Genomic DNA, 26,593 nt, shown 5'->3' on the forward strand with positions numbered 1-26,593 from the left:
CAGATCTATCCTGTAAAGGTACAAGATCCCAGTCATAAATGTAACCGTACTGTATACTTAAAAAGTACCAATAAACTCCCTGAAAAAAATGCATTTGCAACTTTTCTAAGGTAAAGTATCTTCTAGCATTCAATAGCCAATTGTCAAGTTAAGTGAAAATGCAGCACACTACAATAAAATTATTCACTTATTAATCGGACAGTGGAGGTCTTAAATGTTAACTCCTCTTAGCATCATTGTAGATGCATCAAAAACATTGACGTATAGGGAATGTTTTTATATATTTACTTCTTGAATACATAAATAACTGTTAATGTCACAGATTAAAATCCTCCACCAACATTTTTCTCTACTTTTGCACTTTAATTAAAAATTTACTCCTCTTTATCTACCTCTTTCATAATCTCACTCCTCTCCTATGTCTCAGGAAGTGTTAGCTATCATTTTTATTTAAATGCTCATATTTTTATCATTTTTAAAGAAGTATGGTCTTTAGAAATATGTTCTTGATTTTTAAAAATATTTTCTAAATTATTGAATTTCAATTTTATTAGCAATTCTCCTCTAAACCTTCCACTGGTGTGATTATTTACCAGCTGAAGATATTGACCATAAAAATGCTATTTCATGAAGATTAAGAATAAAATTAACATTATCATTGCTTGCTTGTGATACACTGCAAACAGAAGAAGAATTAAATCGTCACAGCACAGGGCATTGGTAAAATGTTTTTTAAAAAAATATTGAAAAGTGAACCTCTAGAAATGGTCAAGTTAGTTATGTTTAAGTTTGTTCTTATTTACTTTCATGTATACAGCTTCTCTGATCCTTTAAGGCCAGTCTAAATATTTGAAAGAGGAAGAGAAAACGTCTCTTTAGTTTTAGGTCCTGCACAAAAAGAACCTTTAATCTCGTCTTTAAAAGATGATTTTGGGGGACCTATTTTCTGAGAAAATCAAAACTGAATCCCAAAAGGAAGCTAAATCACAAATCTATGTATCTAACTAAATGATCTTGCAGGAAAAGCTCTGTATTTGCTCTAAAATAGCTATAACTAATTTTTGTTGATTTTCAAAATTTTCTCCTCTCATACATTTGGTTTGGTCAAGTTGATAAAAGTTGTCTACGGCAAATAAATTACTATGATCAAGCAGTACTCACCACAGTAAGTTCATAAAGAAACTTCCTTGTATTTTTATCAGCATGGCAATCTTCCTTTAACTTCTTTACAACATAAGAAACCCTTTCCGATTCTTTGTTCACTTGTATTTGATCGAAATCTTCCAGTGCCAGATGTGAGTAACCCAGGACATCAGCTAAAACTTTCCAGTTAAACACTTTTTCTGATACCAAGGTCAATACAACTGAGTATATATAAGTCAGTTTTTTAAAGGGCAGGGCAATTTGTTCAAGAAGATTTCTGGTTGTAAAGATATTGTCAGACCTGGACATTAATTGTTCTTTTGAAATTACCTTGATATTTTTGCAATGCACAAGTCCAATTTTACCTCTGAGGACTCCTATATACCATTCTTTCACTTTGGACTGCCCAATGGCTTTTACCTTACCTTCTCCAAGAAGAGCTATTGTGTCCCCTTTGAAATAGTCAAGTAAGTAGTCAACCTTGATTTGTCTTAGCACTGTCTTCAAGGTCACCCCGTAGTTGCTAAAGTTCAATTTTTTATCTTGGAACGTGGGATACTTAACAGGAAGGGTTGGCAATAAAGGAGCAGATTTGACTTCTTTCTCTTTCTTCAAATAATCTGGCAGATTTGAGAGCCTTTTCAAGTTTGGAGCTGGATCAGGTGAAGTGATAAAGAACTGTGCAACTGGTCTCCTTTCAGGAGTATCCACCTGAACACGGAAAACAAACAAGTGCATTTCTCTGTGGTCAACCAAAGAAAATAAAAATTGTTGATAAACTACTTCACCTGCTTCCAACTGATTTTGTTTAATTTCTTTCCCTTTTCCTTCTACCTTTACTTTAAAATCTGGATCACATGAAAAAACCGAAATACTTAAATCTTGTGGCTTGTTGAGTAAAAATGAACGCTTTCCCCAGAGCTGAAATACAATGGGAGATGTGTTTTTTCCACCCTTTTTAATATCAGAGACTGTAAGTTTTCCTGGCATGTAGCTGTGTCCACAGACAGTGAAAACAGCAGTGAAACTGGGATGGATATATTTGGGTCCATAAATTCCAACTGAGAGAGTTTTGTGGATATAATCCCAAATGGTGGCAGCTGGTGACTGGATAGCTTTAGCTTGTGCAGCAATCACTAGATACATAACCCGACTGAAGTCCATTAGCTTGACTTGGATGGTATCGTTATAATTATAGCAGGTGTTTAACACTCTGAAAGGGCCTTCTTTTTCCAGGCTGTATAAACACACCATTTTCGTCATGACTTGGCTGAAAGGATCCTTTCTCACTTCAGCCCCGATTTTCATCTCCAGCAAAATAGCTTCCATTGTGTTAAGGTTACTTAATGTGATTTCCAAAAGAGGGCTTACAGTGCTCGAAAGATCGTGATTGAGTATTTTTGGAGGATCCAGAAAAGCCCTTAGTGAGACCTCTTGGAATTCTCCCACAGCTACATGACCTTGGGGAATATGAACAGTGATATCCGATTCAGGTAACTGTACAGATCCTCCTTGGTGATTTAATTTGCAAACTATGACGGTGTTTGCAACTTGTGTCTGGGCCCATCCAGGGCTCTGATTAACTGTATTCAAATCCAAGCAGGAGCGGGCCAGCTGGCGTTGACTTAACCAAGCCATTCTATAAGCTTCTCGGTCATTTTGAAGCCATTCTAAGTCTTCCACTAGGATCTGGTCAGAGTTGTGAATACTGTCATGAGTATAGGCAGCATCATCTAAAATGTTCAGAAGTTCTGAAACACTTTTGGATCTTCCTGATTTCTTTGAGGAGGAATGCCTGAGCAACTTGTGCACATCAAGTTCATCACCAGAGGAATCGAAAGAATTTCCAGTTTCTATTTCTCTTAAAAAAAGAAAAGGATCTTCCTTCAAGATGGAAACATTCTCTCTCTTCTGGTTATTCCGTAGCTGAGTTATATCATCCAAAAAGGGATTAGAAGCAGACAGTTCATTCCAGAACGGATTCCTACTTTTGGAAGCATTATTACCATGAAGAGTGGAAGCATCTGACCAATTGTGAAGAAAACTTGCTTGTGGGCCTGCTTGATGGGTAAACAAAAATAAAGCAAAACAAAAATGAGGTGACAATCTATGAAACAACCAATTTTTCCCCAAAATGCTAAAATGCTAAAAATGTGAGACTTACTTTGCATTTATTTCTCTTTATGATCTAATTACTACAAACTTAATGTTATATTTGGTCAATTTCACATGTAATGAAGAAAGGGAAATTTTCTATCAGGTTATTTTGACTGTAGATAAATTTATCATAACATGGTGATTTATAAACTAAACAAATGAATGTTAAACACTTTAGACAATAACATATTTAAACATTTCCTTGAAAATGACCTATGCACTGATGTCTTATTATTTAATATTTTATTTCCCCCAAAGCAAACCTCTGAATACTTGAATAATTTAGACTTTTCTAAACAAAATAGTTTCATTATATCAAGAATATCAATTTCATGTTTTTCTTTTCAGGTAATACTCAATACATGACAAATAGTGAATACATCTACTGAGAACCAATACACTAAATTAGCCAGTCATCACTGATTTCTTAGAATATTTTTGGTAACTCAGTATTGATAAATTTTAATTGAATTGTTTGTATGAAAAATAACATTGAAATAATAGACTACTACTGGAGCTCCTGCTTAAATAAATTCTTTGAGCCTTTTTAGGCTTGCAAGGGCAAAAATGGTCTTAACCTCTAGAAATGGAAACATGTAAATATTTTGCAAAGTGAGTGTTTTAAGAATTAGAGGCATATTAAGTTATTAATGTGTCTCCTATAAGAATTTCTATATATTCCGCAGCATTGGAGCCATATTTTTATGTTTAGACTGACTCATATTTGGCCATTTCTCAGAAAATATTAGTAATAAGTCTGAGTGCTTCTTGAAACTGGTACTTTAGAGAAAATGGGCAAATTCCTGAAGTTCTATAGAAAAGATGAATCAAGAAAACTGTCATAGTTTTAGTATTGGTAGAGTTGCTATCTTGATTTAAACTAGTTTAAGTGCCATCTATTAAATGTTAGAAAATGCACTTTGAAAAAATAAAGATAGTATTTCCCTTATTTCCACCCTTGTCTTCAGTCTGGTTATGCTAACTCTCTTGAAACTTTCTTTTTGCTCTGAGGATCTGTTCGACTGTTTTCTGTGCTACAAATACTTCTCAGGCTGACCCACAGCCAAGATATCTCTTTTAGGTGTCCTTTATTCATATTTGCTGTGTCTATCACTCATTTATTAATTGAATTTTGTCTCTTTATTATATTTATTGTAAAGTTAGTGTGGTTTTTCTGTAGATGTCTTCAGTGACACTGCAACTATTTCTATAAAAGTGAGATTTTAAACTTTTAATTTCCAATAAATGATTTGAAAGATAGACTTTCAGTACATAGTGGTGATGGATTTGATTTACTTACATGGAAAAATTACAATAGTTACAAATTCATGTACCTGTAATATTGCATTTTTTGGAGAGTTCTGGAGCTTCCATGTCAACCAAACTTCCTTTAGATCTAGTTCATCTAATTCTTCCTGATAAAATTGGTCTTTCTCACTGCTTAGCACCTATAAATTCCCACCTATAAAGTAAACAGATACACATTTTTCATAAGCTTACAGACTCATAAAGAAGAGATAAAAACTCAAAATAACCACACATACTTTGAAAGAAAGTTGCATGTAAAAATACTCCATACGATTCTGGTATGTCTGGTAGGGTCCTGAACTAGATATCTGAAATAAATATTAGGTTTCTATTGAAAAATGCTCAGATTCTGGATCGATATCATCAAGTAAACTTAAAAATTCATTACTGTCCCTATAAAAATAATTAATGAAAATCCCAAGAACAAAAGAGGTAAGTTGAAACATTTCTAAATGGATATTTTCTGTTTGATGATTGCAAGACTAAATATCACAAATCTGAAAATTCTTATCCAAATGCTTCTATAAATGAAATGCAAATCTGAGAAAAACTATATAATACATGATGTAATACGTGTTTGTAACTGCTTGTTTTTTATGTAAAAATTGTATTTTCAAATGACAACTCAAAATTGTATATATTTACTATATACAGCATTTTGTTTTGAAGCATTTTATCTTGTTTATAAATGCTTAAGTTTTTTACATTTTTACAAAATTAAGTTTATTGGTACATTTTAGGTATACAATACAGTTATATTCATCATTGCGGTCTTGTACTTTTACATGACTTATCTTGGTTCTTATATTTTCCCCATTCCCCTGCCTTCTCTTCACCCCCTCAACCCTTCCCTGTTTACAAAGACATCGTTTCCATGTTTTTTCCTTTTCTCTTATTTTTTCTTTCCCCTTTTTAGCTTTCCCCTGCCCCTCTCACTTCCTCTACACTTTTAGACCTTTTCTTCCTATTACACAATATCAATTATACATTTTTGATCCTTATTTACACTTTCAGTTTTTCACACCAGAAAAACTATTCAGTAGTTACATGTGTGCCTTATTAATTTCATTTAAGAAAAAAGAAAAGAAAAAATTTCACTTATGATTATGGCTTCAAAGTGCATCCACTTAGCTATAAATATCTCTAGTTTCTCATTCTCTATGGCTGAGTAGTATTCCATTTTATTTTTAAAAACAACATCTTCTTTATCCAGTCTCCAGTTGATGGGTAATTGAGCTGTTTCCAAGTTTTAGCTACTACAACCATGCTGCTATAAACATGGGTGAGAATATATCACTGTGGTGTGTTCTTTTAATTCTTTTGGAAAGATATCCAGCAGACAAATAGTTGTTCAAATGGGACTTCTAATCCGAGTTGTTTGAGGTATCTCCATATTGACTTCCATAGTCATTGAACCAGTATGCACAATAATTTAGGGGCAAAAAAATGACAGAAGTAATATGTACTACCTGACAGATATCAGAGTTAATTATAAATATTTAATAAGTAAGATATTGTGGAGTTTCAACAGAAATAGACCAAGGGGTGCAAAACTGAGATCTCAGAAACAGACGCTCATGTGGAAAGTCCATATCTGACGGGCAGTGCAGGGCAGTGTGGAAGTGGTGAGCTCTTCCTTAAACAGTGATGGAACTGCTGTTTCCACCAGTGGAAGAAAACTGCACACATGTGCATGCACACACACACACACACACACACACTCACTCACTCACACAGAAAAAAAAATCCAAGATGCTTAAAGACCTAGGAAAAGATAAACCTTAAAATTTGCAAAGGCCTCTTATAGTTTTTACTGAATTGTACTATGTGTTTGTTTACTCTATAACTTAGTAATTCCACTTCTGAGTTCGTGCCATAGAAGATCGATATAATACGGTTGGAGGAAGTAGATGATATTCATCAATTGTCATTTATGAAAGGGGGGCAATGAGATCGAACTAAGTGCTTATAGATGGAAAATCGGTTAATGTGATCAGTACCTAGCATGTATAGTAGTATTATTGAATCATTCACTGTATTCCTTATAAGATCCTCTTCACTGGGCCCTCCCTATGAGAAGTTCCACCTAATTCTTGTTATACTTGGAACTGTGACTTAACTTGGCCATTGCAGTATGAGTGGAAATGAGATGCACCCTTTCTAAGCAGAAGCTTCAAGAAATGCAGCATAGTTCTTCTGCACAGCTTTCCTTCTGCCCCATGAATGGCTATATATCCTACACAGGAACCCTACCTTAAGCTTAGACCCTAGGGCGAAGTGGAGATACAACAAAGATACAGATTATATGCAACACAACTGAGAATTAAACTTGGTTTTAGAAGTTACTAGAAACTAGGTGATGTGTGTTATTGTAGTTCAACTTCATATTTTAATGTGATGTGTGTTATTGTAGTTAAACTTCACAAAAGCTGGTGGATACTCTGTGGAATATTATGTTATAGTTAGATGAAACTAAAAAATATACCCAAAACAACAAGTTTTGATCTTTACCAGCTAATGAAGAGTGGAAACAGGAAGTAAAACGTGAGATGCCTAATGCAATATTAATTAAGTAAATTAAAAACATAGAAAATTTTTTGAAAAGGCCTGCTAAGAGTGCTTTCTGAAAAGCAGTGTTTCTTAAGCAAGGCAGACACACAAAATGCATAGCACAAAATATTAAAATGAGAAATCAATCCTATATATCAAAAACATCATTTACAAAAACTAAAAACACAAGCCAAATATTGAGAGAACTTATTTCCAATGCATATGACTAAGAAAGGAAAACAATTGAATTTCAAAATATATCAGATTCCTGTAAATCCATAAATAAAAACAGCACTATAGAAACTTTTGAAACAGGATATAGACAAGCATCTTCCCAAGAGGGAAACACAAATGAACCCTCAGTACATTTAAATATGATCAATCTCACTGGTAATTAGGCAAATGCGAAATGAAAACACATGAAGCACAATTACCACTTACTGAATTTGAAAAAACTAACAGTCCAATTACAAATAAAAATGTGCAGCAAAGGAAATCCAATGCACCCTTAGTGAAAGTATTAAAAGGTCCAATCATTTGGAAATCAGTCTGGCATTATCAAGAAAAGATGCTTACAGAGTAGTACTCAGAAAATTTAATTCCAGTTAATTGATTTAGTAAAACCTTGCCTATGTGTATCAAAAGAGATGGATACATGAATGTTCACTGTATTACATTAATAACAACTCAAATCAATCAAAATATACCTTACCATATGAAAAGATAGAAAAACTGTGGTATTTTAATACAACAGTGTACTATTCAACTATGAAACAGCTGACATACAACTAAAAATAATGTGAAATAGGAAGAAAAGGGCTAAAGGTGTAGGGAAAATGGGAAGGGTAGGGGAAAGATAATAAGGGAAAAGAAAATAATATGAGAAAATAAAAAATCGAAATGAAGTGTTTGTAAATGGGGAGGGAAGGAGGGGGTGAAGGGAGGGCAGGGACAAGGGGAAAAAATGAGAACCAAGACCTGTCATGTAAAGGTACAAGATCTCAATGGTGAATGTAACTGCACTGTATACCTAAAATGTACCAAAAAACTCAAAGAGAAAAATAAATAAGTAAATAGAAATAAGAACACGTGCTAGACATGTTTTACATTTGCTGAGACTCAACCTTATTTTCATAAATGATTTCTCTGAGCCCCATGACAATGTTGAAAAAATAGATATTTAAAATCTGATTTCCAGCATGAAAAATAAATCTCAGAAATTAGATATAACTAAACCATGAAGGCCAAAGAGTGATTTACCCAAAGAAGTTCAATTTTTCTTTTTAAGAAAAATCAAAGGCCTTTGCTGATACTTAAAAAGGAGAGAAAGAATATGTTTATTAAAAAAAGAAAATAAAGAGGGGAGGAAAGAAAATTTGAGTGGGAAAAGAGGCAAAAAGTGACAATGAAAGACAGAATGCAAGGGGGAGTGTGTTTTCAGGTATGAGGAGGAAACAAGTGCAAAAATTATAAGGTAATATAAAAACTCAAATGGTCAGTAACAATTTTTTTCCTCTCACAGGGGAAACTACATCAGAAGATTGAGTGAAAAGTTGAATTATGCAATATGCAAATGTACTGAGACCTAAGTTTCCTGGCATCTCTTTAAAACTTCTGTGGTTGATTCTTACCCAATGCAGTGCTCAAAATTAGAAGTCCTGAGCACACTGTAGGTAGTCAAAATTTTGAGGTAGGAAAACTGAGCTCCAGTCCTTCAGCGAAACTTAGCAAATCAAATTAAAGTGAATAAAACATATTAAAATGGAAAAGTGTTTTCAAAAGGTAAAGCACCATTTAAATGGAAAACCAGTTTAGCAATCTACACAGATTCTTTCAAATCTGTGTGAAAAGAGCAACAGTGAACAATTTATGCCCAGGATTCCCTTGGAGCAAATAGCCCAGTATGTAAAACATGTTGTAATCCAGCGAAACAAAGTTAAAATTTCTCAACCATGGGAAACCCAGGAAAGGTACTCAACACATTTCAGAAACAAAGGCACTAGATGAAATTCTTTGTGGAATTGTCCTTTTCTCCTGTCACCCAAGCACATCTTCGTTGTCCAATAAGGGAGTGCTTTAAACCTGTACCAGAACCACTTGGAGGGGTTAATTAGGGTCTGGGGAGTCACTTCAACTTGTATTTCTAACAAAGTTGCCAAGATACTGATGCTATGGTCATGTGTTGAGAAGCACATTCTACAAACTGTTGTTATAAATTCCCAGGTTGTTCCCACTTATACCCCAATAACCCTCACTATCTTTCTGTACATTCACATGGACAGAACACATTACCATACACCCTGAATCTGAATTGCCTGACTGACTGGTGATTGATTTTGTGTGAACCGGGAGAGGCAGTAAAAGAAGAAAATTTAACTGGAAGGACAAAGGATGAGAACGCTGACCTGTAGGGGGCAGTGTTTGTTTACACAGGTGCAAAGAGCACGAGCCTCAGGTCACCCTGGGTTTCCTTTCAGTTACACTCAATGCCAGTTGTGTCCAAAACAAGATTTCCAAAAAAACTTTGCCTAGAGAAGCATGAGTCAGTCTTTATATTTGGAATGAGTAAAAAGAAAAAGCAGTCTGCTATCCATTTAATTTGGGACAATCTTTTCAATATAACTTTTACTTACTCTGATTTTGTGTGATTGATTATTTTCTTCTTCAGATAAACTTTCATTTATCTTACTGTTTATGCCTTGTGCAACTGGGGGAAATTTACCAGTTAAAAAAACTTTTAAAAGTTCTCAGAAGGTCTTTTCATGTGGGGAAAAGGAGTGAAAAGGGTTGTGGTGTTTGGAAAGAAAAACCAGGGAAACAATGCCATTTAAAATAATTTTTGGAAAATGTGCCTCCATCAAAGTGTTTACACTAGTTTTTATGTAATGAAACTTGCTATTATTAGCCATTAGTCAGCTCAGTGTATTTTCCAACTAGTCCTTTAGTACCTCAGACCTCTGCACTGTTTATGAATTTATACTGTACTTAACTCTTTCCATGATCTGTACTGTATTTAGTTTTTGACCTATGTGATATTATAATATATTCATGGTGGTTGTAACTTTTGTAGGTGACAGCAAATACTAAAGTGGTCAGAAGAGAAATTTTTGGACAAGTAATAGACTTTTGCTTTATCTGCAAATGCCATGTCCATCTAAATAATATTACAATGCTTTATAAATGTAACTAGTATAGAATGCCTGAATAATTCATAAAGGAATCACAATAAGCGGTGATACTCATAGTATTATTGGACATTGCCATTGTGTGTGTGGTCTTACTAGCTGTTAACCCTAGGACACTTTCTGATGAGCTACTGACACTCTATGATTGATAATGTATTTATCCTAATACCAGTTATTAAGTAGTTTGAGTATTTATTACCTCTGATCATTCAAACTAAATATTTCAGACTTGATGCCTGACGTGGAAAATTTCAGCTGACCTTTTCCCTAAGGAAAACGGCTTTATAGGATTTTTCAGGGAGGGCTTCAAGAAGCCTAGTCTATTACATATGACCAAAAATTTTGATGATGCCTTTCACCCTGGTACCTCAACACAGTTTATCAATATATCATCTTGTAAACATTACCACATTAAGATGTCTCTCATGTTTTTTGTACTTCATTAACTTTCCATCACTAACAGACTAATGCCCAGAAAAATTATAAAAATTGTACAACACAGCATCACAGTAGTGAGCACAAATCAGGAAAAGAAACACTAGGTCAGAAACCTCTGTATGTGTAGCTTAAAGATGTGGCAAAGAACATCACCAGAAACTTCATTCTGGAAGGAAGAGTATACAGGACTCTCAATTAAACTAAAAGAAAAATATCAGACTTGTACAAAATATAAAAAAGAATAGTAAGAGCTATTAATTTTAAGAGCTTGTGGAATTCTTGGTACCATGCATGGATATTTTGTTTTCTTACTTGCAACAATCCTATCATTAGTTCAGTTTAAAGATAGAAAAACTGAGGCTTAGGGACTTTATGTGTCCAAGAGTAAAAGCTATTAAGTAATACTAAGTACTGTATTGAGACAATGTTTAAACTTAAGGATCCTGAGGAATAGAGAGTATTAGAAATCTACCCTATATTTCCTACGTATAGGGCAAGACTTCTCTTCCAGAAAGGAAGTGAAATTGTGACCTGGGTTTGTTTTGTTGTTTTTTTGTTTTTTGTTTTTGCCTGAGATTCCTCATTTTATTTCGTTTTGTTTCTAATATGGAACACTTCATAAATTTGTATGTCATCCTTGCCCAGGGACCATGTTAGTCTTCTCTGTATCATTCCGATTTTAGTATATGTGCTGCCGAAGTAAGTACATGAGATGCCATAATCTTGATCTCAGAAAATCTCCTAAATTCAGCAGGATCTATAGCCATGGGCATCTGATCTATACCTGTGACACACTCTCAGAAGGGGCCCTGTTTGGCTTAGAGTTCTGCTGAAATACTTAATGTATTTTGGATGAAGGACCCCGTATTTTCATTTTGCATCAGGCATATCAAATTGTATTATTATCCTGGTTCACAGGGTTGATAGGCTTCCCCCTTTAGAATCAGAGAAAAGCTGAAATTACAGGAGGCCCTGAAAAAAAGGAGAAGAGCATTATTTCTGATAAAGATTGCTTGTGGATATTGAAACCAAGCTGCAGAGAGAATAATTCAATTGCTTAACGTTCAAGATCATCTATGACACATTTAAGAATCAAATTGTCATCATTTGATTTGAAATTCCCATTAGAAAGAAGCATATGAAAACAATTCTACCCATATCTATAAACTCTATCAGATTATCTTCTACACTGTGATGCTATATAATGGTCAAAGCAAAGCGATAAGAACTTAGATTTTAAGACTCTAAAGCAAATGTGATATAGGTTTGATCCTACAGTACAATGAGAGCAAACTACAGTGGTTCCCCAGCTCTGTGCCCCCTACCAGCATACTTCCTATCACACAAGGATTCTTTGAATATGATGTACACCTAAGGCAAGAGAGAATCGAATCCACCAGCAAGGTTTGTCCTGATGTTTTGTCCTTATCACAAGCTTATAGCACCTTGCTTTTCATCTCAAAGAGCAGAGCTCTACAATCAGCATTTAACAAATGGGGAAGGCTTTTTCAGGAGTTCAGAGGGTTGTCCACAAAGATAGAAGTATTTAAGAGATCACTATGGACTTCATATGTGTGTGTAAATACGTATATATGTGAATACATATGTAGATAATCTTTAATATTAACCTATGTAATTATTGGTGGACAAATTTGTAACTTGAATTTCCTTCAGTATGTTAATTTGATACATAAACATGTGCTCATACCCATGCATTCACACACCCTTCCTTAGTTTAAGAAGAATTTGAGTATACTTATAACTGTTCTAAAAACATGAGCTTAAAGAAGCAAATGGATGTTATTCTTCAGAAAAAAAGGTAAAAGCAAAACAAATAGTGAATAAATTAGGGTCACACTTGCAGAAAGTTGGTAGGAAGATCAAAATAAAAGTAATTTTACAAACAACATGCTGTAAATTCCAGTACATTTATTAGCATTGAAACATGAGTTTGGCACTCTCTCCTTTCTAAAAGCAGCCACAGTTAGGAAAATATTATTAGTTACAAGCTGCCCTGTGACCGTAGGCAACAAATAAATCATTTAGCAGAAACACAGCATTGCCAGGAATGAAGAGGAATGAAAAGGATTATGCAACTCCAGGGAACATCCTAGCCTGTCCTTTACAGTAGGGTCAACAGTAAATCCCTTCCTTGTCTTGATGTCATCCCACCCAAGGACAATTTTTTTTCAAATCAAATTGGCAGCATTGGGTCCAAGTAAGCAATTATCTGCCTCTCTGTCATAATAAAAGAATACATGTCAAATGAATCCCCAAAAGGACAGGAAAGATCTCTTGGTCTAGGAAAGTCCACTAGACTTAGTTCCACTTGACTGAATTCATTGCCACTTTTTAAGCCAATTTACTTAGCTCTTCTAACCTTAAGATCCAGAGTGGCTCTTTCTCTTCAGATCCAATCAGCTAAATTAAAGATTAGAGTCACCTTCTCTTGGGAAAATTAAGACAAATAACTAAAATGTATAGCAGATCATTCTGCTTCTGTATATTTTGCTATGATATGGGCAACCATTTTTTCCAGGGCATACAGCAACTTCCTTTATGGAGCACATTTAATGAGTTTGCTATCAGATCCCCACTGTTGCCATAAACTCTTCTCAGTGCTATGTCTCTCAACATTAACTTTAAGTAACAGATGTTCCTAGCAAACTCTTGGAAATAAATTAGCTGCAGAACCTGGTCCTGGTAATTAAAGAAGTTTAATTGTTACATGAGTTGTTGGCTATGACTTTGGTTGTCTAATGATTGACCCTATTTTTTTCTCCTGAACCCTTTAATGCAAGAGAAGTTTTCTGGGTTGTATTATTCAAAAGGTACAAAGGTTAATTCCTGACTCAGAAGAGGTGGAACCAAAGGGTTTCCAGGGTGGCTAATGAAGTTGAACCTTTGAGACCCTCAATTTCCAAGGGATTGGGCCTAATTTTTTATTTGTTTTCTTACACACTTCAACTCTAAAAAACTCCATTGCTTCTAAGAATTTCTGACAGTAAATCATGAGCTCTCGCTTGTTGTCCCTGACTTGCAATGTTTTTACTTCTTTTTTTCTTCTAGATAAACACATTTTGGTTAAGTACAAAGGCTTTGGAGTTAGAATTCTCATGTTTCAGACTTCTGAATATAAACTTGGGAAAGTTACTAAACATTTCTGGGACTCTGCTTACCATCTGTAAAAGAAATGAAATAAAAGTGAAAAAACATTATTATTAATGTGAATAATCTCACAATCCCCATCATGTTCCTGTAAGCACCCAATGAAATACTATATAAAAGTGGCAGGGCAAGTTCAAAGCTCAAGGCTTTATCTTCCTCAGATCCTTCCCCTGATTATTCAGAGATGAAGTTGAGAAATGACTTTGCCAACTGAACCCATGCCAGAGGTTTCTTCTCACTGAGGTGGCCTGAGATCCCAGCTGTACCACCTCGCTCCATAGGGAACAGAAGTGTCCACCAACCAGTTGACTTTATTTCTTATTCTTCACTCCTCGCAGAAAATTTTACCATTAATTGCCATGACTCCTGCCAAAAAGAATGCCTGGAGATGTGGGTGCAGTAGAGAGTACATCATCTTGAAACTAAACAGATAAAATTTCAGAGCAACACTTAGACTTGAATTCATGGGTTTGAGCATCATTTTTGTAATCTTCTAATCAATAAAAGGATAAATAGGCTTCAAAAAATTGTAATGTATGAAAATTGTATCTCAATAAAGGTTTTCTAAACAAAGATTAAATTAAATATCATAAATCTTCTTATCACTCCTGGCTCCATAAAATGTAATGGTTTAAAGCCGACCCTGGCCCCAGGGCTGCTGTATAGAGTTAATTATAAAGTCTCAATGTTCTTCTCAACGTTTTACTCAAGTATATGCGTACACCCATTGTTTTATTGTGGATAGAAAGATGGATGAAGCTATATGTACAGGATGACTTTAATTTTAATGTTTAATATATAATCAATTTAAATAATTAAATTAAATTTAAATGATTAAATTTAAAAAATTAAATCAATTATATATTGTACTCTTCTTTTAGCTGTTAAATCCTAATAGACCAGCAAATTAAGCACAAAAGAAACATCCAGAACAAAATCAGAATTGTCCATATTGTGTCTATTTCATAAAAATCAACTTAAAAACTGAACCCTATCACTTAACAGCCCAAAGTGGCTGGGTACCTTGTACCTTTCCAAGAAGGAACTCTTTCTATTCATTCCCTGTTTACTTAAAACAGTCAGAATATTCAAAATCAGGAGTTGCTTTTCTCTCTGCTGGGACCCCCCTGCTGCCCTGCAGGAGCTGGTGGGCTCCTTAGGTTCTGCTGGTGAAACTGGAAGGAGGCTCAGAGTTGTACCCACAGCACCACCTGGTGCCAGGTCCGGGTCTTCCTGGACAGCCATGCTGGAGCTTTTCCTGCTTTGCTACCTCAGACCATTCATTCTAACCACGTTAGTGTAAAATGGTGGTTCTCAGTTGTTCCTCTGCAATAAAACCAACTTTGGATCTTTTAAAAAAATTACAGATACTCAGAAATCATCCCAAATGTCTAGGGTGGAGCCAAGCATTATTTTTATAAAATTTTCACAGTAGATTTTGACATACAAAATGATTGAGTTACTAAACCATAATTATGAAGTGATAAAAATATGTGTATTTTGTTTTGTTTTGTAACAAGCATGTTACTGGACATGATAAAATGCATGGCAGCTCAAGATGCCTATCTTTGCAAGGCAATTCTGCCACTAGCAAAAACACTTGTATGGACATTATGGGGGACTAGGATTTGAGTATAACAAAGGAACACTGAATCTCTCTCTTCCCTGTGGCATGGTTCTTCCTGGTATAGCCTAAAGATCATGGCTAGGACTAGATCAGCTCAAAGCTTTAAGGACAAATTCATTCCCTCTCTCTCTCTCTCTCTCTCTGCTTGGTTGGTATTCATGTCTCCTTACCTTTCCTTTGTTTTAGAATTGTAAAATCTACATGAAAATAATTGTGAAAACTTAGGTACCTAAATCCTGCTTTTAATATAATCTTTTGTTTTGTCTATAGCTTAGGCAAAATATTCTCTTGTGCTCCAGGTAGAATTTTCCGTTTGACCAGAAAAAAAAAAAAAAAAAAAAAAAAAAAAAAAGAGTGCACTGGGGACAGAGCCTGTGTTCAACTATTCATAAGAACATGTTTTTGCCTAGCATTATTCACTTCACAAACCTAGGGCACTAATATACAATCAGATCCTGTGTCCTAGCCACATTCCACCTTGGTCCGAACAACCAGCAGTCTCTAAATGCAGTGTAGTCATTCCAGATATGGCGCCATTAACCTGTTTTAGAACTGATTAGGATGGCTGGACTGACTAGATGGCATATGACAGGGAAACAATGATCTCTGAAAGTGGGACGGAGGAAACTCTATACTCTCGAGGCACAGTTGCATCAAACAAGCACATCTATAACCTGAAGGACTATTTGCCTTTGCATATGTAGATTCAATATGCTGATCTGTTAAACTGGCTCAGGTGTGTGATTTCAAAGAAGTCAGTTGACAGATGGTCAGATAGATAAATAAGCAACACAGCATTCAGAAATAAAGAACAATTTTCCAAAGATGCCTGAGTTATATTCGGACCCCAATACTTGGTATAACTCATAAAATAAATTCTGAATAATACAGGTGGGTGAAATTACTAAAATGAAATGATACTGCACACATGAAATATGCATCTAGAGATAAAAGAATCAACAGGACTTGTCAGGAAACAAGATGGCAGCTCATTTGTAACAATAACATTGAGACCTTCCCTATCAGAATCTGGCAGAGCTTAAATTATTTCAAGGAAGGAATGTGAAATCATTAAAACTTTGAGGTTAAAATATATTGTTTAAATTCGAGTGTGCGAGAGAAAATTTAGAATAGCTAAATAAATGTATCACCAACAAAAACAAAGTTAAAAGTCTGTGACAATATAGGAAATTGCTGAGAATTTAATAATGCTACATGCAAAAGCAAAAAATAAAACATCTAGCATGATGCCTTGTGAGTATACAAATGCATAAACCTGCAGAATTTTAATAAGATAAAATACAATAAAATTCTCATCTCTCAAAAAATCTTTTCATATTTTATGTATATAACTCCAAATACCATTTCCCTAATCTATGTACATAAACTCTTATCAAAAAAATGTAAAACATGTAGTAAAAGAATATACATACTGTGTGTGTCTGAATATTAATTAATATTTATATTCACTGTATGAGTAACCATGCATTATTTATTTTAAAACTTTTTTACTTTGTATATCAACAATTTGTTGTATTACTAATTCTTACAAAATGTATCTGTTATATTTTGTGTGAAATTAAATAATAATGCACATATATTATCATACAAAATATCTTTTAATACTGCTATATTAAATCTTAAATTATATCATACTTTTAATCCTTTTTTAACAATTAGTGCCTTTACTTCTTAATTTTTTTATGTGTAACAAGTAGATGTTAATAAATAAAATATAAATGTCATTCTATGAAAAAATAATTTTTCATAACAAAAACTAAATGATATATTATTACACAAAAATGCATTACCACTCTCTTAGTTTTCTGTTTAAAAACTTCCTACAAATTATGATTCTAAAAATATTAACACTTTCTGTGTTATATATAACATATCACAAATACCATCTCCCAATATCTTGACCATTGTGTTATGATATTTTATACATATATCCTAAAGGTTGACAAACCTGTAAATCTTTTCTGACTTCCCCTCTTTTTATGTGTTGTGGTTGGAAAGACTTATTCTACTCTGAGATCAAATAAGTATTAGCTCTTATAAATTTCTAGCTTTTTATGGCCTTCACTTTTCTTTTATAAGCTCTTTAATTCAGTGAGGATTTACTTTAGTATATGAGGCACAACTGGAAATACTATTTTCCAAATTTCCAAATTCCCAATACTTCAACAGTTCTTAGTCATTATGTTATGACTAATATCATAAACAAATATATGTGAATATACACAAAGTATGTACATATATTTAACCAGTTTCGGGCTTTTTGTTCTTTTCAATGAATTATGAGTTATAAAATATGGCAGCAAAGACAGATAACAAAAAATTGATCAAGTAATGGGAAATAATATACTTATGCTGGATTATTTACAAAGATAGCTGCATCAAACATATAGTATACATATAGTAAGGTGGTAGATTTTCAAATGTATTATACAATCACCATTTTCATATGCACATATGTTTTATAAAGATACATGTATACTTATATTTAAATATTAGATTTTTAGTAGCTGTGGCAGTAGTAACCCTTGAGAAAGCTTGAAATAACATTTCAGTTTCTCCTCACTACACTCTGTCAACTTTAATCTTGAAATTGTATTTTTTTATTTCCCCTTCTCACTCTTTTTAATGTTATTAACAGATTCCTAAACTCTGATGCTAATAAGTGTGCTCACAATGAAGCTGGAGCATCTGCAAATCAGTTCCCTTAGAGCTGTGTCACATGACAGAGATTATGCTGGCACGGGGATAAAAAGAATCTGCCCAGAAGCCACAGGGGAAAGGCAACTTTGAAAGATAGGGGCTAGGGCTGGGGATTTAGCTCAGTGGTTCTGGTGCCTTCCTTGCAAGCGCAAGGACCTGAATTCGATCCCTGGTACATGCCCCCCTCCTCAAAGAAAAAGAGAGGGCTGAATCCTCACTATTTACTAAAGTCAGAGAAATGTGCACATTCAACTCCAAGTCTACCTCTCTCCAAATACAGGCTTCTTCATGATGTTGTTAATTTTTACTTTCAAAATGGAGGCAATTTAATAATTCACTTGAAATAGTAGCTTTTGAAAAGTATTTAAAAACCCCTAAACTATATATGCCCTTACCATAATGGTCTGGCAATCACAGTCCTGGGAATAAATCCCAGGGAATTGAAAGCTTAGGTTTCATACAAAAACCCTTACACAATTGTTCACCGCGTGTTTACTTTGAATAGCCACGGAAAGAACCAAAACATTCTTCAACAAGTAAATGAGTAAATCGGCTATGATATATTCCTACTGTAGACTATTCTTCAGCAATAATAAAAAAAGGAATAGGACTATTGTACATAAAACAACTGGGCTATGTCTCAGGTTTTATGCTATGTGAACCAAACCAGTCAAATAAGGCCAAATGCTGCCTGATCTATTTTACATGATGTTTATAAATGACACGATTCTAGAAATGGAGTAGAGATCAGTGTTGTCAGAGGATAAGGATGGTGAAGGGAAAGGGAATTGATACAACTATACGGGGGAAGCACTCGGTAGAGTTTTGTGCTGATGCAATAATTTTGTATTCTGACCATATTGATGTTTATACTGCATTACTGCCTAAACGGACACAAGGACACACACAGACTGCACCAATGCCAATTTCCTGGTTTGGTATTTTGCTATGATTATAACTGGATTTATTAAGGAAAATTAGGTGAAATCTGAGTAGCACGTTTTGTACTATCTCTGTAATTTCCTAAGATTATAATTATTTTAAAACAGAAATTTATGATATTATAAAAATGTGAAAATGAATATCTAAAATTAAAAAGCTAATTATGGACATGATCACTTTGTATCCATCAGGTCATTTTTAAATCATGATGTTCAAATACATTATAATTATTTTACACCTGTTGATTTTTAAGCTTCTGCAGGAGGGGTGATAAAATTTCTGATCATGATTTTTAAGTTGATAAATATTCTTGTAATTCTATTAGTGTGTGCTTTTTGTTGTTGCTGCTTTTTGGTTTTGGGGGGTTTTTTGTACCAGGGATCGAACTCAGGCCTTTGCACTTGTGAGGCAGCGATAGAACCACCAAGCCAAGTCTCCAGCCAATTTGTGCTTTATATGAGTCAGAGCTTTGCCATTTAATCCATGTATGTGAAAAATATGTTTTCAAAATTAACTTCTTTACTTTTCTCTAGTGGTTCTTTTTATCTTTTAGGTGCTTTTGAACTAATTTATATTTTATGTGATATTAATATTAACATAGCAACTTTGGTTTTGTACTTGACAATTTTAAGACGCTTTTTGACAGTTTAACACCTCTGAAGTAAAATGCATATGCAATAGATGTCAGAGTTCAGCTGACAGCTTTTTTTTTTCTTTTTTAGTATTATATGAAATAATGGAGCATCTTAAAATGGATAATATTGAACTCACCAGCATGTACTGAGCAGATGGAATATGCCTGATCCAATAAGCAGATGGTGCTTGACCCCTTGAAATACTCCCTCCCTCCTCTCCAACTCTGCCTGTGGAGTCCATGTCCTGGCAGCAGCCACTCACTAACTCCAAGCCCACTTTGTATTTCATTTTTCCCTTGGCACTGAGGGAAAACAGAGGTACTGACCAACTTACTACCCTGATCATACATGAGGCCAACACCCCTGGATAGAAGGTAAGCCCTGGAGAGTCAGTAGCTCCAGGGAAAAATAACAGCAGCCCTGGCCCAAAGAAAATCCCATGGCTATTGCACTGCCTGCCATATTGCCAGAGTGTTTAGTTCAGTTCCATTTTGGGAAGAGGCTGTTCAATTGAGCCACAGAACAACTACGGAACAACTCCACTTCAAAGTTTCCAATGTTACCCTCCTACAATGCTTGGGAGGGAGACAGCCATAGGAGACAGCTATGAAGAAGTTACAGGCTACAGACCTCTGAAACTCAAGCCAGGAAGCAACCTGGATCTGAACTCCATGGTCAGAAACAAGGCATGGTGAGTGTGGCTTTGAGAGGTGGCTAGATCTGCAAGTGCTGGCATTAAGTCCAGTAGTCTGCTAGAATCAGTAGCCCTGCTGACTACATCCAGTGGAGAATAGTGGTGATTTCTTTCCTCATCTACCAAGTAAGTAATAACATGCCTCAGCTGGAACTGTTGCCAGAGTCTGCAGTGTACAGAGGGATCGCTGAAACAGGAGGAGCACCTCACGAACCAACAGGCTGTGAAGCTACATGGAGAAATATGATTTGTTGGGTTCCAAAACTACAGATCCTAATCTTCCAAAATTCTGGAATACGTGGTCTCTACCTCAATTTGATAAAAGCCATCTATGAAAAACCAACAGCCAATATCATACTAAATGGTCAAAAACGGAAATCCTTCACATTAAAATCAGAAACAAGACAAGGATGTCCACTATCACCACACTTGTTCAATATAGTTTTGGAAATGTTAGCCACAGCAATTAGACAAGAGAAAGAAATAAAGGGAATAAAGATAGGAAATGAAGAAGTAAACTGTCAGTATTTGTAGGTGACATGATGCTCTATATAGCAGACCCCAAGAACTCCACCAAAAGTTTTCTAGACTTAATAACCAAATTCAGTAAAGTAGCTGGATACAAGGTTAACAAACAAAAATCAATAGCTTTTCTGTACATGAAAAATAGACTCACCAAGAGAGAAATGGGGCAGTCAATTCCTATCAATAGAGAATCCAAAAATTGAAAAACCTAGGAATCAACCTAACAAAAGAACTCAAAGACCTCTACTCTGAAAACTACAGCACGCTGAAAGTAAGAGATGGAAGAGGATAGCAGAAAATGGAAAGACATCCTTTACTCCTGGTTAGGAAGAATCAACAAGGTGAAAATGTCCATACTTCTAAAACTGCTATATAGATTCAATGCAATCCCAATTGAAATCCCAGGAGCATATTTCACAGACCTTGAGAAAACAAGCCAAAAATTCATTTGGAAAAAGAAGACACCTACAACAGCAAAAGCAATTCTAGGCAATAAAGACAAGGTAGAGGATGTCACAATCCCCAACTTAATGTACTACATAGGCACTATGATAAAAACACATGGTACTGGCAATGAAACAGACCTGAGAACAGTGAAACAGATTAGAAGATGCAGAAACAACTCCAGGCCTTTGACAAAGGAACCAAACACTCTCACTGGAGGAAAGATAGCATCCTTAATAAATGGTGCTGGAACAACTGGGTTTCAACTTGCAAAAGATTAAAACTAGACCTATATCTCTCACCATGCACTAAACTAAAATGGAAATGGATTAAAGATCTAAATATTAAAACAGAAACAGAAACCAGCTGGAAGATAAGTTAGGTAGAACTCTTGAAGACATTGGTGTAGGTAAATATTTTATGAGCAAAACCTCAGTTGCCCATAAACTAGCACAAAAACATATGGGATCTCTTCATATTAAAAAAGATTCTGAACATCAACAGAAATGACCAACAATGTGAAGAGACAACCTACAACGTGGAAAAAAAATTTCACAAGCTGTTCCTCAAACAAAGGTCTACTATCTAGAATATATAAAAAAAAAAACTTTTAAAAATCAGACTTACCAAATTTAAAGACCCAATCAAAAAATGGGTATCTGAAATGAACTGAAATCTCTCAGACAAGGAAGTAGAAATAGCAAATAAACAAATAAAATGTTCCACATCACTGGTCATTCGAGAGATGCAGATGAAAACAACACTGAGATTCAACCTCCCCCAAGAAAGAATGGCTGCTATCATGAAGTCAACCAATAACTAATGCTAGAGGAGCTGTGGGGAAATGGAACCCTGATTCACTGCTGGTGGGAGTGCAGACTGGTGCAACCACTGTGGTAATCAGTATGGAGATACCACAAAGAACTAGGATTAGAGGTCCCATTTGACCCAGCTATTCCCCTACTGGGTATCTTATCCAAAACATTTAAAAAAAATCATACCACAGTGATAAATGTGCATCCATGTTCATAGCAGCACAATTTGTAATAGCTAAAACTTGGAAGCAACCCAATTGCCCATCAATGAGAGACTGGAAAAAAAAAGTGTATTTTTTTCCCACAAAACAGTACTACTCAGCCATATAAAGAATGAGAAACTAGAGACATTTGTAGCTAAATGGATGCACATTGAGGCCATACTCTTAAGTGAAATAAATAGGACACACATGTGTAAATACTGAGTACTTTCCATAGTGTGAGAAACTGAAAGTGAAATTAAGGACTAAAAGGTATAATAGATAATGTGAAATAGGAAGAAAAGTTGCACAGGGGAAGGGGTAGTGGGAGGGATAGGGGAAAAGAAAGAGGAGAATGGAATTAATGTCAGAAAAAGAAAAAAAAGAAAACAAAGTCTTTGTAGATCTGGAGGGTGAAGGTGTTGTAGGGAGGGCAGAGGAATAAGGAAAAAAAATAAGAACCAGGATGGATTACGCAAAGGTGCAAATTTCCAATGATGAATGTCATTATATTATAGACCTTAATGTACCATTAAAATCGATAAAAAATCAGTAAGATAGGATTTTTAATTACTCAATTTTTTTCTTTCTTTTTCCTTCATTGGTTTTGGGGACTATTCACACTGATATTACAATTAAGCTTTGTGAATTTTAGTTAACTCAGTATTAGTACTGTCGGACATATTCTACTGTCAGTGGAAATATAGCCATCGCATTTAATAGATATTTACAGGATGTCAATATTAGGTTTTCTCAACTATAATAGTACATAAGATCCTAATGATACAATTGACAATGTGAAATAGGAAGAAAAGGGCTAAAGGTGTAGGGAAAGTGGGAAGGGTAAGGGAAAATTAATAAGGGAAAAGAAAAAAAATATGAGAAAATGAAAAAATGGAAATAAAGTGTTTATAAATGGGGAGGGGAGGAGGGGGTGAAGGGAGGGCAGGGACAAGGGGAAAAAATGAGAACCAAGACTTGTCATGTAAAGGTACAAGATCCCAGTAATGAATGTAACTGTACTGTATACCTAAAATGTACCAATAAACTCAATGAGAAAAAAATTAGGTTTTCTAAATATTTGTACTATAATTACAGATCTATTTTCTATGGGTATGGTGGTACATTACTGATTATATCAATGCCCAGTTTGTTTTTGATACGTAGCATTGCTGATTTTATTGCTATTACTAAGCTGGCACAGCTGATGTTATAAATTGTTTTTCTCTGAATGCTCAAAACTAGATTACTTCTGTGTCATTACCAATACTGTAGCCTATTCCCATAGAACTAAGTGCTGGGCCAAATACACTGCAGCCTCCCCAAGAACTGGCTGTTTTAAGAGAGAGGTATAGGCCCGTGCAGTAGTTAGGTACACCCAGAATGCATCACTGAAAAGCAAACACTAACTAAAGGGGTTCCCATACTAGCAATGAAGTCTTTCAGTATAATCAGTATACAAACCTCAGCACAAACAGAACACAATGAAACAAAACAAAATAACAATAAAATTCGTAGAAATATGAGAAAACAAAATGTCTCACAAAACTCCCAACTTCCTCAGAGCCGATCCACTGAGGTTTGAAGAAATCAACAGCCACACAGCTAAGTTATTGTTTTAACCTCAGAGGAGACTAAATTTTTTAAAAATGATCAGTAAGGAGTTTGATAAACTCTAAGGAGATATCACTAAGCAGGTAATGGACTCAATAAAGTAAACAATCAGCATGTTTAAACAAGACACAAATAAAAAGCAAGCTGAGCTAAACAAAATGACGCAAAACATGAATGACCAGTTTAGCAAAGAATTAAGTCAATAAAAAGGTACCAATCAGAAATTCACCTGATTAATAATTCTATTGAAAGTATGGGCAGCAGAAGCAACCGATATGAGAACAATGTCAGAACAAGAAGATAGCGCTGTGGGCCGGGGATTTAGCTCAGTGATTCTACTGCCTGCTTCACAGCATAAAGTCCTGAGTTCAATCCCCAGTACCAAAAACACACAAAGAAACAAATAAAAGGATAGAGCTGCTGTCAGGGATCATTTATTTAAAGATCAAATTATCACAAGAACATGAAAAATAGATTCAACGGCTGATAGATGACACAAAGATTAATCTGAGATTAAATGGAATTAGGGAAAATCAGAAGATAGCACAAATTTCATAAAAAAAAACCTCTTTACCGAAATAAAACATTTCCAAATATGGAGAAAGATTTTAATATATAGATAATTGTGGCATATGGAACCCCAATTACCCATGATCAAAAAAGAATCTCCCCATTAAACATCATAGGCAAAACATCAGAAGCCTAACGCAAGGATCAGATCTTAAAAGCTGTCAGAGAAAAGACATGAATCACTTACAAAGATAAACCCATTCAATTCACAGCACACTTCTCAACACAAACCTGCAAGGCCAGATGAGCTTGAAGTGAAGTATTTCAAGTCCTATAAAAAAATTCTTCAAATGAAAAGATGAAAATAAAGTGTTTGTAAATGGGGAGAGGAGGAGGGGTGAAGGGAGGGCAGGGACCAGGGGAAAAATGAGAACCAAGACCTGTCCTGTAAAGGTACAGGATCCCAATAATGAATGTAACTGTGCTGTGTACCTAAAATGTACCAATAAACTCAATAAAAAGAAAAAAAATTCTTCAAACCTAGACTCATATCATATATTCTGCACGTCTATCTTTAAAAACGGATGGAGAAGTAAGGTATTTCCACCTTTAAAAGCATGTTAAGAAATTCACAACAAATAAGCATTCCCCAAAATTCTCAACGATATTCTCGAAAGAGACAATGAATCTAACAATGACAAAATAGAATGAATACACAATACACGGCATAATATAAGGAGAGCACGTATCATTGCTACTCTCCAACACAGGCGTTACAGACTTCGCTACCAAGCCAATGAAACATTAAAAGATATATAAGCATTATATAAGAGAAAAACTGTTATTTATAAAACTATCATGATTCTAACAAATCTAAGAAAATAAGTGACAGATTACAGAATTACTGAGAATTCTAAGTGCCCAAACTAAAGTAAACACATAATGGCCAATGATTAATTAGATGATGTAATGGAAAAAATTCCATTAATACCATATATAAAATAGAATATGAAAACCAATGCTGCAAATCTTATATGAAAACAAATTACATGAGACTTTATAAAAGCCCACATTCCATAAAGATGTCAATACTTTCAAATTAATCCTAAAAGAAAAAAAATCCTTAATCAAATTTGGCTAGTATAGTAGACTGAGTTTTAAAATGACCCCGATAATTTTTGGCAATGTCTAGTCCTTTCCTCTGAGTGACGGTTGAATCTATTGTACTAAGAAGCCTCCTCTGTGATCATGATACACTACATGATACGAGTAAAGTTATCGTAGGACTATCAGTCTTAATTAAGTGGGCCCTTTAAAAGGAGAATTTCCTCGCTCTGGTTGCAAAGTACAGAGCGCTTTTTAGTGCAGAATGCAGGAGATGACTGTCACCCTGGGGAGGAAATAAGGACTTCAGTCTTATAACTACAAGAACTAATTTTAGCCAATAAGAAGAATGAATTTGGAAAAACATTTTTTACCAGAACTCTTGGAGAATAATTTGGCCCAACTAAAGTCTTACTTTTGGCCTTACAATATCTTTAATAGAGAACCAACCTTATTATGAAAGACTTCCTGCAGAACAGTGAACTAAGAGATGATATTTTAAGCCTCTAAGTTTGTGGCCATTTCTTTCCTTGAAATAGAAAGCTAAAACAACTAAGTGATTCTAAAACTTGTCTGGAGGAGAAATTACAGCATAGTTTTTAATCTTCATTCTTATGCTGCCCACACACCTGTCTCCCTGTAATATTCCAGTACAAACAATAATGAAAATCATGAAACTTTAATACTTAATTCTAACTTTTAGCATTAGTCTCACCCCTGTCTATCCCCTCTTGCTGCCTATCTGCTTAGATGTTATCATTTAACATTGTAGGCAGGGGATCTGGATCAGTGGTTCCACCACCTGCCTCACAA

The 26,593-nt window shown here is 34.8% G+C and overlaps 1 protein-coding gene and 1 non-coding gene across 3 annotated transcripts in view; both read right to left on the minus strand.

Moving 5' to 3' along the window:
• Positions 1-26,593, minus strand: part of Macc1 (MET transcriptional regulator MACC1) — a 78,194-nt gene that overhangs the window by 24,524 nt on the left and 27,077 nt on the right. Inside the window, exons 3-4 of one of the 2 annotated variants that reach the window (XM_010641091.2) lie at positions 4,635-4,762; positions 1,162-3,200 (exon numbers count right to left, since the gene is read on the minus strand). In XM_010641091.2, the coding sequence (XP_010639393.1) occupies positions 1,162-3,200; positions 4,635-4,674 (2,079 nt within the window). In that variant the 5' untranslated portion in view covers positions 4,675-4,762. Of the gene's footprint in view, positions 1-1,161; positions 3,204-4,634; positions 4,763-26,593 lie in introns of both variants that reach the window. The other variant, XM_010641090.2, reaches the window with a different exon arrangement.
• Positions 11,382-11,488, minus strand: LOC117284228. Its single transcript, XR_004515308.1, has one exon. It is a non-coding gene; the product is annotated as a U6 spliceosomal RNA (small nuclear RNA).

This window comes from Fukomys damarensis, unplaced genomic scaffold (assembly GCF_012274545.1).
Source record: "Fukomys damarensis isolate Sample0158 unplaced genomic scaffold, DMR_v1.0_HiC HiC_scaffold_4, whole genome shotgun sequence".
In the NCBI taxonomy this organism is placed as follows: domain Eukaryota; kingdom Metazoa; phylum Chordata; class Mammalia; order Rodentia; family Bathyergidae; genus Fukomys; species Fukomys damarensis.